Raw genomic sequence first — 13,980 nt, forward strand, 5'->3', positions numbered from 1 at the left:
AGGTGCTGTTAAGGTGCGTTTAACACCAGCCATGGCACACACACAGAGCCTGTTGTTTCCATGACGCAGCACGTCTCTGCAGGAATCAGCAGGGCGAATAGCGAGGGAATAGGTGACACAGGGGGTAGGAGAGACAGAAGAGAAGTGTGATGAGGACAGGAAACAAGGCAGAGGAAGTGGGAACAGAGGAGAGATCAAACAGCCTCCACTTGTAGTTGTTGTGACTCTTAGGAAAAACAAGTATTGCTTTTGCCAACTTCTATTCGCTTTGTGGACTTTTTTCAATTTAGCTGTAACTAAAAATAAAAAAACAGTTTTTGTCAGTGTAGCCATGGACTTCACTACTTTCTGCAGATATTTGTCTGCTGTGGATGTTGCTCTACAATGTAAACTACTGAACAAAAATACTATTGATTTCTATAATGTTTGCCTTTTCATGGATATATATTTTTGATATAATAGTTGTTACTTTTTAGAGAATTCTAAAAAGCGTCTTCTTTTTCCCCTCAACTTCCTTCAACAGCATCTTCTGAATCCTAGAACCAGAGCTGACAGAACAGATGGTCCAACTCAGACGGTGAGATCTGAACACATACGGCACGCAAAAGCAAACAGACACGACGCTCCGACACAGAAAACAATGTACTATATATAAGTATTGCATTGACAATGCAGAGACGCACCAATCCCCACTATGACAACATAAAGGCTGTAGATACACGCTAGGAATTGTTTGTCATGGGAATATGGCCTGTCTGATGATGATGATGATGATTTACCAGCATGTATGCAACATCAAGATGCCTTCTTTATCCCTCTGCGGTCAAGTGGAAAGAGAAAGAGCGAGAGATCAACAGAAAGAGGGAGTTTCATAACACAAGGACAGATGGACAGATATGAAAGACAGATTCACTGTAAGAAGACACGAACAGATGAGGGAACTGACAAAAAAAAGACTGGAAGTTTTGATCAGAGCAGGAAGTAAGCAAGGCACAACCAAACAGCTCTCCTGCGTTATCATTTGGTCTGTTTGTTCATATTCAGTTCCAAAGGAAAACTCTGGTGGCTGTGCGTCACTGCCGATATTCATTGTGTTTGGATGAAACACGCAGAGCATTTGATATCTCATATGACTCCATTCTTTGCTGGAAAATCCAAACAACTTGTTCCAAAGAGTTAGGACACTTTGCAAAACAGAAATGAAGAGATTTGCTAATCATATAAACACCTATTCTATTCCCCAAACCAGGAAAACATCTCAAATGTGGAAAATGACATGTTTCTCATAGTAAATACTATTCCATGCAGAATGCAACACAGAGAGCAAATCAGCTGCTGAAGTTTGGAATTCAAGTTTTCCTTTTTCCTTGTCTGGTATTAGACTGCAGCAGGACTGTAGGCCGATCGAATGAGAAGTCAGACTATCCATGTATTGACAGCTGTATTTTAGAGATGTCTTGCCATCCTCACAACATCAGAAGCAAAAACGTCTGAACACTAGGATGAAGAATTAGTTTTAGCTTTCGTTTTCAATCCCTAGCTCTAAAACAATTTAAAATATGCCATAAGTTTCCCCTTTGCCTCAGTTCACCTTAAATGAGCTTTGGCCCGTAGAAGCGGTTTCTGGCTCACGCTGGCGTGTGGCTTCTTCTCTGCATGACTTTGCATGGATGAACCTGCTGAACTGTGTCCCACAGTAACTGCTGGAAGTCTCCCTGAGTACATGCTGTAGTTGGAATAAAAATTAAGCCTGATTTCTTCAGATTTGGGGACTGATTTAAACTTAAAAGTTCAACATAGTTTCATAAGTACCACTGACTTGTTATCACATGACTTGTTATCACATCAAAGGATTTCTCTCATTTCTTTTGAAAGATAGCACCGGTACTGTTCACGATTGTCTCTGTTACGGCCTTTGAGCCATACCATACACCTTTCTTTGCAGGAGATGTCACTTGCCAGACCTACTATAAGCTGATCAGGATCAGCTCATGGCATTTTGATTGATCAACTTAAGTGGTAAAACTGGTGGTAGAGAGTATGGGTGTGTATTGGGAAGAGTCTGGCGATACGATACATATCCCGATATTGTGCCACAACACATTTTCTTTCTTTTTTTTCTTTTTTTAAATATGACTTAGAAAAAAACTCTACCTGAATTTCAAAATGTCTTCCATTATTATAAAATTGTTGAATTCAATTGATTTAATAATCACAATGTTAAGCACTGCAACTGTATCTTATACATACGGTAAGTTGTTTTTACCCAGGCAAATTTGTAGTGCTTTTATTTTGGTTACTTAAAAACTAGAAAGGTAAGAGTCAACATTGTCTGATTTCCACAACAAAATATATTGAAAAAAATGCTTGAAAAATGGAATGAATGTGCCCTAACCAATAAGGATCTAAAGTATGATTGAGGTTCATGTCTCATAAGACCGAAAAAAGCTGTTTAGTTAGTTCAGTTTAGAATTTTCCTATTGAATTATATGTATTCATGGTCCATATGATGTTATGTTTAACCTTACAATTATCGGTATGAAGCCCATTGAGACGAGTGTTGTCATGATTTTGGGCTATATAAATAAAATTGAATTGAATTGTAAATGGTTGTACACAGCTGTAAATAAATCAGTGTTGGATAGCCTTTTGATCCCCTTGATGTTTTGCGTATCATGTTTTGTTCCCTCTATTTTGGTGCTTACATTTCGTTCTTTTTTGTTCCAGTCCGCTCTTAGTTGTAGGTCATAACAAATGGGGGCTCGTCCGGGAACACACTGTGCATCTCCTCAGATCGGTTCAGTTTGTTACTGTTGCGCAAAGCATCTGACTGATCACGTGATATGGATTGAACAGCTGAGCGTGCTGCGTCATTTATTTAATGGCGACGCACGCACTTCATTCAGGAAAAGCACCGGCGAGACACAAGCCTTGTCAGTCCGTGCATAAAGCTTGTTTCGTACCTGTGTGCAATTGAGTGGTCCATATTAATTTGTTGAAGAGGCAGCCGGTAAGAAAAGACTTTATCCAAGCGCTAAAATTGCACGATCCCTTGTTTCCTTGTTTGTTTGGTGTGTTGTGGGACCGGAGTGTGCGCTCCGCAAATGTTTGTGTGTACTTCAGGTACCAGTGGGAATTTTCAGCATTAAGGATTAGATGTTTATTTCGTCGGTGTGCTTTGTAAATTTACACTGGGAAGTTCTTTATGAATGTGAATTTTTGCTAAATAATGAGATTTTAAAGCAATTCTTGAATAAATTTGGAATTAATACATGAACTTAAATAAGAATGTTATTAAAGTAAATGAGTAATGTTGCTAATTAACTGAGGCACTTTAAATTGCATAAATGTTTGTTGTTAATGTGTATGTTGAATTTTTGTAATATTTATTACTGTTATTGTGTGTGTTTAAGGTTTTTACCTATTGATTGCTGCCAGATCAAATGGAAATAAATTAAAGTTTAGAAATTGATCTCAAGTGGCAGTCTGAGTAAATCGATCTTCAACGTTGGACACTCAGCCCTTTTCAAGTGTGGGAAAAGTACACAAAAAAGTATAAACACTTGACAGTTACAGTCTACTCTAAGCTGTAGGTCTAAATTATTGGGGGCTCGTCTGGGATAACCCTGTTTGAACTGTGGTAATCTCCAAAGGTCAGTACAGCTTTTGTGGGTTCCTTTTTACTGCAGTTGCCGTATATTTCTTCTGTGTCATGCCCAGGCTTTATGATTTTCCTTCTTTTTCCTTCCTAGACCGTTAAAAAGTCTTCGAATGTCTAGCTGAGCCAATTTTGGTTCTTCTATTGGATGCTAGTTGGTTATTTTGCCATTTTTTGCGGCAGTGGGATATTTTGGTCAGAGATTGATTTTCTGTTGGAGATAAGCGTGCAGGGCTGACACCGCTGTGATTTAAAGTCACCCCAGGCCCGGGAAGCCTGGGAAGACATGCAAGTTAAGGGGTGTTGGGTAGGAACTAGCAGTCTGACTTGAATAACAACCTTTGTTTATGAGATTTGAAAAACAACTGCATTATGATCTAAGTGAAATTATTATTCTTTGTGTATAATGGATGATAGGTTATGACTTTTTAGCTTTGCAGCTAATTGTTACTGTTATTATTGTTCTCTCCATTCACTCTAAACTTTTTCCACCAACCTGTGAACCCAGTACTGACTCATGGTGCCTCGACATAATACTTCTCTTCATGTATGATTGCATAAATATGTGATCCATTATATTACCTTTGAAATTCTGCATACTCTGTTCTATTACTGTTATTGTTAACTGTAGCGTTGCACTAAGGACATTTTTCCCAGATGGGACAAATGAAGGGGTCATCTTATGTTAAATCTTAAACATCACCAGTCCTATAACTCATAGAATCATAACATGTTGATTTGTTAGAAATGGAAAAGTCACGCTTGCTGAAACCCTGAAAATGTTTAAGCTTCACTGAAATGACAAGAAGATGATCGGTGGAAGTGTAGCAGAAACTCAATTTTTTGGCAGAGGAGGCTTAAAATTGTCCAATTTCTCTCAACAGAGAAACTATTCTGATGTGTGGCGCCAATATTCACAACAAAAAGAAACTCCAGATTTCTAAAACTTGTCATTTTAAAGAATGAAGATAAAAAGAAAAGAAAAGGAGGTCTACTTTTCTATTGTCAGGATTGAAATGCCGGCAAACCAACACTTCAAACTAAAATACTGTTCGATTTTGTAAGAAAAACAAGAACAAAGTTAGGCTTTGATTTGCACGACGTCCACCAAAAGATAATCTCTCACATCAGATCCTTTCTGTTGTCAGCTGAGCAGGATCAGTTTGTTCCTTAAAAACAGATTGGTGGGTTTTCAGCAGCTTTTTTTCGCTCTACCATCACAGAAACATTAAGGTTTGTGTGTTTTCTGAACTGCTGGAGTCCTTCTGTCAATGTCCCTTCTCCTGCTCATCAATCCTACTTTGTCTTCTTCACAGATCATTTATTTACTGATTGGTATCAAGATCCTGACAAACTAAAAGTTACAAACAAATAAACCTTTACACCTACATAAATGGTTTTCACAAAGTAAGCATAAAAACCATGATGAATCTATACTATGAACACTCTTCAAGTATTTGAATATACGTTGTAAAAAAGAAATATGCGTGGAAGTCTTGAAAAGAAGAGAACCATTGGAGCTAAAAACACAACTTAGTGTTTCAGATATTCATCCCACATGTTATAGAATACAACTATTAAAAAAGCATTTTACAAATGACATAAAAAATAATTATTCCTACTAACAATATATTTAGAACAAAGGAGCTTGATTTCTGAGGAGGTAATGTGTGAAATTCTTTGTTATTCCATGTTAACTTTTGTATTTCAGTAAATATTTTATCTTTTAAACTAAATGTGTGTTTCAAGCATAAGACTTGATAAGAAACCTTTATAGAATGTAAAACCTTAATTTAGGGGAGGAAAATGTTGTTTTGAATTGTAAAAGTTTGCTCTGCTTCTCATAACAAAAAAAGAAATTAGCTATGGAGTGTCGTAGGTCTGCTATGTGATTACATATGTCAGTAGATTAATCAGGGCACCAGCAAGGTAACGAAATGAACAGAGATAGACTAGTACTAAAATTATAATCTCAAATTCTGCTTTTTTTTGGTATACAGAAGTAGTTTTTTTCTTTGCGCTGATTTGAAACATCAGCGGTAGCGTTTCCTCTGCAGCTCGTTATTGATTCCTTTGAACCCCAGCCACATAAAACTGCTCCGAGGCAAACATGTCACCTCTTTTTGCAGCAAAGAAACAAACAAATCTCTATGCTTTGTAATTGACTTTCTGCTTCAGAGAGGGGCTTTTCTTTTGACTTTTATCAGGATGCCACAGCATTGAAATGTTAATCCAAGCCTAAACAGTCCGGCAGGTGGCTTGTCTCACACTGACAATGTAAAGCTCAGCGCCGCCACTCACCTGTCAATCAAATGTCTATCAAATGGCTTGAAGCAAGGCGCTGAGCCTTTATCATCTGCACGCTCACTTCAAATCTGTGTGCGTGAGTGTCAGGAAAATGCCTGTAAATTACAAGTATCTTCATGCTGCTGAGTCAAAAACTAAAGTAAGCCCCACTGCTTTGCTGTGGTTTAAGATATCAAAATAGTCAACAGATGGCAAGTTAAAGTCAAAAATCAATAAAGGCTCTAATTATTAGGCAGTGACTCTGCTAACATTTTGAATAGGAGTTACTTCCTTCATGAAGCCATTTGAGTATGTTGCATCTTAAAACTATCCAGCCTATTTAAAAGGGTTTTAAGTCTTTTTCTGCATCAGACCATCAAACTGCCATGACAAAGTTAATCCACACTCAGAAAACAACACACATATTCACAGATATGCATTTAAGAGTTCTTAGAACTCTTACAATCTATATATAATATATTATCATATATGGAACGCGTTAAGGGTTAAAAAATGCCGGTTGTGAGGAATATTAACACGGGAACTAAAACTCCGGTGTAACTGTTTTACAAATCTGAACACTTTTGTTTATATCCTTTTTTGAAAGGAATAAAACAATGACTGTTTTTACATTAAAAAGTTTTAATAAAAGGTGCTACAACTCTGAAATCTTGTAGAATATCCATTTGCGGGCGCCATCTTGTCTGCAACCAGGTCCCTCTCAGTCAAACACGCCCACACACGCACACAATGTACCTAGCTCTTTCAGCAGAGAGCCCTTCTCTGACTTCCACCTGTCCTTTGTCTTCTCAGGACTACTCTTCCTTCTCTCCTTCCCTTTCTCCTTCACTCCATTCAGCTTCCTCTTTTCTCCTTTCTGGCTTTGCTCGTTCTCTGCGGGGAGACAGAAAACAGGCTCCGGTTAGGGGACTTGCTGATTCCTCAGTTTAGATTGATGTGCAAAATGTCTGTAAAACGAAGTAAAGGTCCGTACTTTAGTCATTAAAGTGGTTCAATATAGTCTTATTTGACAGAAAGTTGTAATTATGCAACATTTCAGACAGTTTGTTGCTGGTAATTTAGCAGGAGAATAACTCCTTCTGTTGTTTAAAAAAGAACATATTGTAAGGGGAAGTCAATGCAGATGCTCTGTGTATTAGCCTGTCTCCTGTCTCCTGTCTCCTTGAGATGCAAGGACCGGACTGAACCATTGTCCTTTTGTAGCTCGGTGCAGTCACAGCTGCTTCAATAGGGGCAACATTTTTTTTTAAAGATTTGTTCGTAATTAGGGCTTGTTGTAACAAATACTGTGACTTTTTTTTTAGGTGATTCACTCCGGACAAGGAAAGTGCCGCATAGGTAGAGCGGTCGACCTCTGAGTGGAAGATTGTAAGTTTGGTTTCCTGTCTTTCTCATGTTACCTGCCCAGACACTGAACCCCACATTACTTCTGGTGGGTATAGGTTGGTGCCACTGTTCAATAGCAGAGCCACCATCAGTGTGTGTGCTTGGGTGAACAGGACTGGGACCGTAAGGCCCTTTGGGCCTTCAGGGAAGGTACTAAAAAAGTATATACCATCCACCATTTTACCAAAATCCACCAAATGTGCATTTTCTGTTACGTAATTCTGACTTTTAGAACCTGTTTGATCAGGATTTTCAGGCAGACTCAGTTTGTCTAAATAAGCTTGTTTGGGGATGGTACTGCTGCAAAACACCCATTGACTGTGGGTTTAGTTTCCTTCACCTACAATCTTGCTTGCTGGATAGATAGCGCATGTTCACACTGTAATGAAACATACCAGGGTTCATTTGCAAGCAAACAAAGACTCACATTTTCAAGTTGATCAGTGAATTTGTTTAATTCAGGTCTGGACTGGGACCATTCTCATCCACAAAGGTCCCAATCGGACATGGGGTACCTCAAGGCTCAATTTTAGGCCCTATTTTATTTTCTTTATACCTGCTTCCACTGGGCTCCATCTTTGAAAAACATCATATGTCTTGTCACTGTTATGCAGGTGATATCCAGATTTATCTACCCTTAAAATCTGGGGGAGTCCAGTGTGTAGAGAACCTACAAAGGTGTTTAGAGGAGGTTAACGCCTGGATGGACCTAAACTTCCTCTGTTTAAATGAAAGGTTTGGGAAAACAGACCTCCTGACAGGATGCAGCAGTGCCATTGGGTCATTAGACTCTAATCAGTCTTTTGTTAGGAATCTTGGGGTCACTTTAGATTGTCGTTTCAAATTTGACAAACAAGTTAGTGCAGTGGTCCAGTCCAGCAATTATCATCTTAGATTAATCAGTAAAGTGAAGCCATATCTCCCCCATGACACCCTGGAAAGGGTTGTTCATGCATTCATCTTTTCCAGACAGGACTATTGTAACTCCCTTTATTCCGGGATCGACCAGTCTCTCCACCACCGTCTTCAGCTGGTTCAGAATTCAGCTGCCCGACTTCTAACGGGGACCAGACGGCGTGATCACATCACACCAATATTGCGCTCTCTGCACTGGCTGCCTGTTTCTTTTAGAATTGATTTAAAAATCTTACTCTTGGTTTTTAAATGTTTAAATGGTCTGGCACCTCCTTATCTTTCAGAACTCCTGCAGAGCCATCGTCCTCGTAGAGCTCTGCGATCTGTAGACCAGATGCTCTTAGTGGTTCCAAAGACTCGACTTGTGACCAAGGGGGACAGAGCGTTTTCTGTGGCTGCTCCTAAACTCTGGAATCGTCTTCCCCTGTCAGTGAGATCTGCCAGATCCTTAAATGATTTTAAATCTCTGCTAAAAACTCATCTTTTTACATTGGCTTTTAACACCAGAGAGAATGATAATTCAACAGATTTTTTAGTGTTTTCTTTTATTGATGATTTTATTATCGTTTTACTGTGCTTCTTTGAATTTTACCTATGGTTTTAGTGTATTTATACTTGTGCAGCACTTTGGATGTCTGGCGAATGTGAAAGTACTATATGAATAAAGATTTGATTGATTGATTGAAAACCACCAAAATTTGCTAAACAAATAAACTATGATGAAATCTCATTGTATCACAAATTATGTTGGATTTCTTAGTAAAAATCCAGAAGCTAACCTTTGCCACGGACTTCTAGATCTACACAAAGCAGACATCAGTTGTATGTCAGCTCTTCAGGTGTGTCACATGACATAAAGCAGAGGCCTGCAGAGCTACGCTGTCCTTGTCCTCTCCCTGCAGGAGACCTCATTCCCTTTCTCCAGCTGGGAGTACGGCAGAAAACACAACAAGCTAAGGCATTATTTTTACACCAAACTGGTGCGAAAAAAAGAAAAACAATGGCTTAGGATTTCCGTTATACTTTGATATGCATAATGCATGAGTATTCAAAATGACACCTCCTATATTAGTATTACTTTACACAAGCACTATTAGTTAGCCTTTCATCTGCACAACACAAAAAAGTGACATTTGTTCTCTAAATATCTGTGCTCGTCTCATGAACGGCATAAAAAGTCATTTGGAAACATCAGCAAGATGAACAACCTTGACATGGGCAGGATATTTTCTTTTAGTTATTAAATAAAGCTCTTCTTAATTTGATCAACTCAGTTTTCGGTCGTTAACTCGGCGGCACATTAAACAGATACACTTACGAGCACACACGTCTGCGCGCACAGCACGTGAGGAAACAATGCAGACACATGCCGCCACACTCCAGCGAGTCTCACATTTGGAGCCCAGTGATGATCCCCCCCCCCTCCCCATCTTTCTGACACGGGAAGCTCTGATTGTTGAGATGTCGTGTTGTAACAGACTCCTGCTGTTTACACTAACAGTCCTGACGGCACAGCTCACGAACGCCTCCGCCGCCGAGTTATTAAAGGAGCGCAAAAGTAATCCCCTTCTCAATTTTCAACATTCTTCAACACTTTGTGCCTGAAAAGCATGAAGAGCTCAAGCCAAATCTAATAAAAATACACCATTTCTAATTTAATTAGGAATTTCCCCCCCAAAAAAGTTAAGATTCCAGAGGTTAGGGAGACATTTCAGCACATTAACTGCCAACTTCACCTAATGTTTTGCAAAAAACTAGAAAGAAAAAAAAGAAAAGTTCAGTGTAAAAGTACAGTGGTGTCTGTGCTGGAGTGTGTGTGCGGCTGTCATTTCCAGCAGTAGGTTGTCCTCATGCTCAGTTTAGCATGGAGGAGCAGGACACGCATGAATGGAGCTGAGAGAGACCACAGAGAGATTTCACACTGTGACGACCTCTCTGTGTTGATATAGGGTGTGTGTGTGTTCGAACAGACAGAAAGGAGTGTCAGACTATAGTTCAGTGAGTATTCAGCACTAAATGTTTACTTAGAGGGAAAAGAGAGAGTCAGGTGGTTTGTGTCTGCAGTCACTTCATGCTGGTCTCTGCAGTTTCTAGTTTTTTTCAGTTTAAGGAGTTGCACAAAGAACTGCTTGAATTTAGAACTAAACTGAATTTCAAAGCAATTATTCAGCATATATACATCTCCTTGTCATAGTGCCGCTTTTGTTCTTTTTGTTGCTTTGCTTTCCTTTTAATGATTATTCTTCATTATTTATGTTAGTGTTTTATGCTGTGAATATTAGCATTCATTGATTTATTAGGAGAAACGTACTGTTGTTTGGTCAACTGCTTGTTCTTCCAGCCCGTCTGAAGCCATAACCACAACTGCCCTTAGGGGTGGATGTGGACCATCTGAGGGGGAAAAAACGGGCAAATCTGTACGGAGCACGCGGGTGGGTGGCCTGCACGAAATACTGAGACTCAGCGAGCCCACAGAGCGAAAACGTTCATGCACATTTTTTCTACGGCATGCTGTGGGGGACTGATCATAGGAAATACTGACAGGTCGTAGCAAACACTTACAAACATAAAGGGGTGAGTAAGGATGAAGCTGGTGAGACGCCATACACGTTTATTATTTTTTAAACCCCCAAATCCTGAAGACTTTGCTATGAGGCCGTTAGCACTGTTCAAGTGATAAGTGTAGACTCCCAGTGCGTGTGCGTTCGTGTTGGCTCAATAAGAGGCCAGTTTTGCACCTTACTAGCGACTGCAGTGAGGCATAAGGCCCCCGTGCAACAGCGTCACCGGTACGGCATAGGTGCATGCAAATACTTCACAATAAATTTACCACATGCAGAACAATGGTACGTTCTATTTTCACGACGTCCCTTGAAGTGGGCGCATGACCCTCGAGGGCAAGACACGCCTGCGCTCCCCTTTAATATGCGGCTTATCCTCTCGTGGGCCCTGACACCCCAAAAACCCGCCGCACGCTAACGAGTCAATCCCCATACGGGTCCACAAGACCAAAGCTTTAATCAAAGTGTTTCATGGTCGTCAAAAAAGCTTTGGTTTAAGCTAATGCTCCATAATTATGTCAATTAAAAGCCAAAAAACCTGTACTTTGTAATCTGTTATGATGTTTTTTGCATATATCTTTAAAGGTTGGCTAGTTGATGCGGAGAAAGCTAAACATCTGGTAATTTATGATGATTTATGACAATGAGTTATCAATTTATTAACTCTTGTAACTGGGTAAAACCATTCTGACAACTTAAAACAAACTAGAAGTTGAATTCATAGTCTGATTGATGGCAGAGTTTAGCCAAGTCAATAAGGGAGGTTTCTAACTTTCATTAAAAAAAAGAGGCAATTATAAGTAAGCAAGTATTGAGAAAAACTTTATCATGAAAACTTTTGGGAAAACTGGAGAAAGCTCAAGATATTGTAGCAATCCTTGTTTGATGATGTTTTCTTCCTCAGCCTACAGCATAGACATTTTTTTCTCATTTTAGATAGCATAATGTTTTACTCTTTGTACAAACATGGGCTTATATTTCTGCATCCTGGAAGACGTTTCCCATTTTTAAATTGGTGTCTGCATTTTTTTAACAGCTTTCCATCCCTGTGGTGATTTTGTGAATCCCCTGAAGCTCCAAGGAAGCAAAAGAACAAAGAGTAAAAGTTTGTGTCTTTCACGGCTGCATGACTTTTTAGTTTGTTTTCAAATCGTCCAGGTACACCCAGCACAAATCTGTGCCCCTCTTTCCAATTTATTTTATGGCTACTGAAGAAACTGCAGAGCCCATTAACTTTGCAGGATCTCTGGGGGATGTGTAATCACACCACCTCTAAATTGTGATTTCTTTCATTTTCTTCTCCTTTTCCTTTGTCATCCTATTCTCTGATATGGCGGGGACTTTTTTTGTGTGGCATTTTCCCTCTTTTTTGTATCCTAATCTGATCTTGATTTATAATTTCAACACCTCAGAAAGGAGGAAAACAAGCCTTTGAGCCCTCCAGGCTCTGCTTGAATGTGTGCAAAGTTTCCCTCTGCAGATTCTAATCTCTGCACCAATTTAACAATCAGCACGGAAAACCAACAATTTTCTTTTTTGGCCAGATTTGTCCTTGTTTTGTCTCCCCATTCTACGAGTGATTTTTGCATCGCCTCTGCAAATTTACCCATCTTCTGTTGTTTAGAAAGTGCAAGAGCACCAGGGGAGTCATCTTTTTGAAGTGTGTGATTAATTTTCTTCTTGGGTGCACCGAGCGGCAGTGTGCGAGTCGGTGTGTACCTGGCTACCGTGTCCCATTTCTTACCTGAGCTCATTAGTGCAATAAAACTTTTTTCCGCCTTGCACCTTTTCTTCCATCCTTTTCACACTTTCCCTCATCGCTCCCCCTGTTCCTTCCTTCCTTCATCTCCTTCTTTTATCTTGTTTCCTGCTTGCCCGTTTCTTATCCTCTTCCTGAAACGCTAACACACATATATATTCACAACCACGCACACACCTGCTGAAAGCAGATCAGAGAGGCCAATACTAACCGCTGTCAGCTTGTCACGGTTAGGTCTGAGCTGGAATATAAATGTCGTACACTTTCTGAATAACAACAACACTGCGTCTCTGCATGCATTCAAAAAAAGCACACAAATGTAGACTTCAAAATGTGTTTTTCATGTTCTAGGAGGTTTGCAACACAGCAGATAAAGAGTTTTATCACACATTACCACCTTTGAAGAGGTCCTTCACATAAGCGGATTAGAATGGAGCCAAATTTGTGTTGAAATAAACATCTTTACGCTCTAAATGATCTTTCCAAAGCATCGCCAGGGTTTACAAGTCTTAAAGTAAAGTACGGTCAGCACTGCTTTAATCAGAAATGTCAGGTACAAAAGACGCCTTGTATACAAATAAGACAAAGGTTATTTTGGAGACAAACTCGTCAGTCTTCTGTGGAAGAATGTAGTCAAAACATATCATGCTAAAGACATGACTTAAAAAAAGGACCATCTAACTTCACATCCTGCCATGTGAAATCCCTTTTGACATTTTTCATAGGGATGTGATGAGCTAACAGATTTAATCTTGCCTAAAATCTACGCTTTGTAGGTTAAATACCTAGAAATAAAACACGATTATGGAAGAAAAACTGAAAAGTTTCTAACGGAGCATCAGGCTGTAAATTCTCCATCTGAGGACTGACTTTAGGCATTGTTTCTGCCTGCATGTCTCCCTTGAAAGTACAATGCTAAGCATTCATAAAGCATGACTCACACAGCCCACAACATAGCAGACAGACAGGCAGCCGGAGCGTGGATGATGGATGAAGGACTGGGAGAGACAGGCAGGTGGACAGAGGTTAGTCCTTCTGATTTTGGCAAGTTGGAGAAGAGATAAAGTTTTCCACATGGAAACAAGCCCGCAGGGAGTTAAGGGGAGGAAGGGTGGCTTGCTGGGCGAGCTTGGCTGAAAAACAGGTCTTATAGTTAGCGTTAGCTGCAGCAGCTCCTGTGCTGGCCAGAATTAGTACTGGGCAAATCTACATAACTAAAAACTGACTTTCCTGAAGAATTAGACTTTTTAAACCTACTTCAACTTTTTTTATTGAGGATTTTATTTAAAAAAAAAAAGAGTCAATATTTACGCAGTCATTCTGTTGAAATTATTCTGAAATTTAATAAATTGTAACCACAAAAAAAAGTAATCATACTAATGAAATACTAATTC

The 13,980-nt window shown here is 39.5% G+C and overlaps 1 protein-coding gene and 1 long non-coding RNA gene across 3 annotated transcripts in view; one reads left to right on the forward strand and one right to left on the reverse strand.

Moving 5' to 3' along the window:
* The window catches only part of jade2 (jade family PHD finger 2), a 214,121-nt gene that overhangs the window by 11,652 nt on the left and 188,489 nt on the right, over positions 1–13,980 (reverse strand). Inside the window, exon 12 of one of the 2 annotated variants that reach the window (XM_023962509.2) lies at positions 6,701–6,838. The exons of the other annotated variant lie outside the window; for it this stretch is intronic. Within the exon in view, the coding sequence (XP_023818277.1) occupies positions 6,701–6,838 (138 nt within the window). The remainder of the gene's footprint in view (positions 1–6,700; positions 6,839–13,980) is intronic. 2 annotated transcript variants of the gene reach the window in all.
* Positions 99–8,996, forward strand: LOC111948639 (uncharacterized). Its single transcript, XR_013647595.1, has 3 exons — positions 99–577; positions 7,270–7,333; positions 8,551–8,996. It is a non-coding gene; the product is annotated as an uncharacterized LOC111948639 (long non-coding RNA).

This window comes from Oryzias latipes, chromosome 14 (genome assembly GCF_053564925.1).
Source record: "Oryzias latipes strain Hd-rR chromosome 14, Olatipes_Hd-rR_3.1".
In the NCBI taxonomy this organism is placed as follows: domain Eukaryota; kingdom Metazoa; phylum Chordata; class Actinopteri; order Beloniformes; family Adrianichthyidae; genus Oryzias; species Oryzias latipes.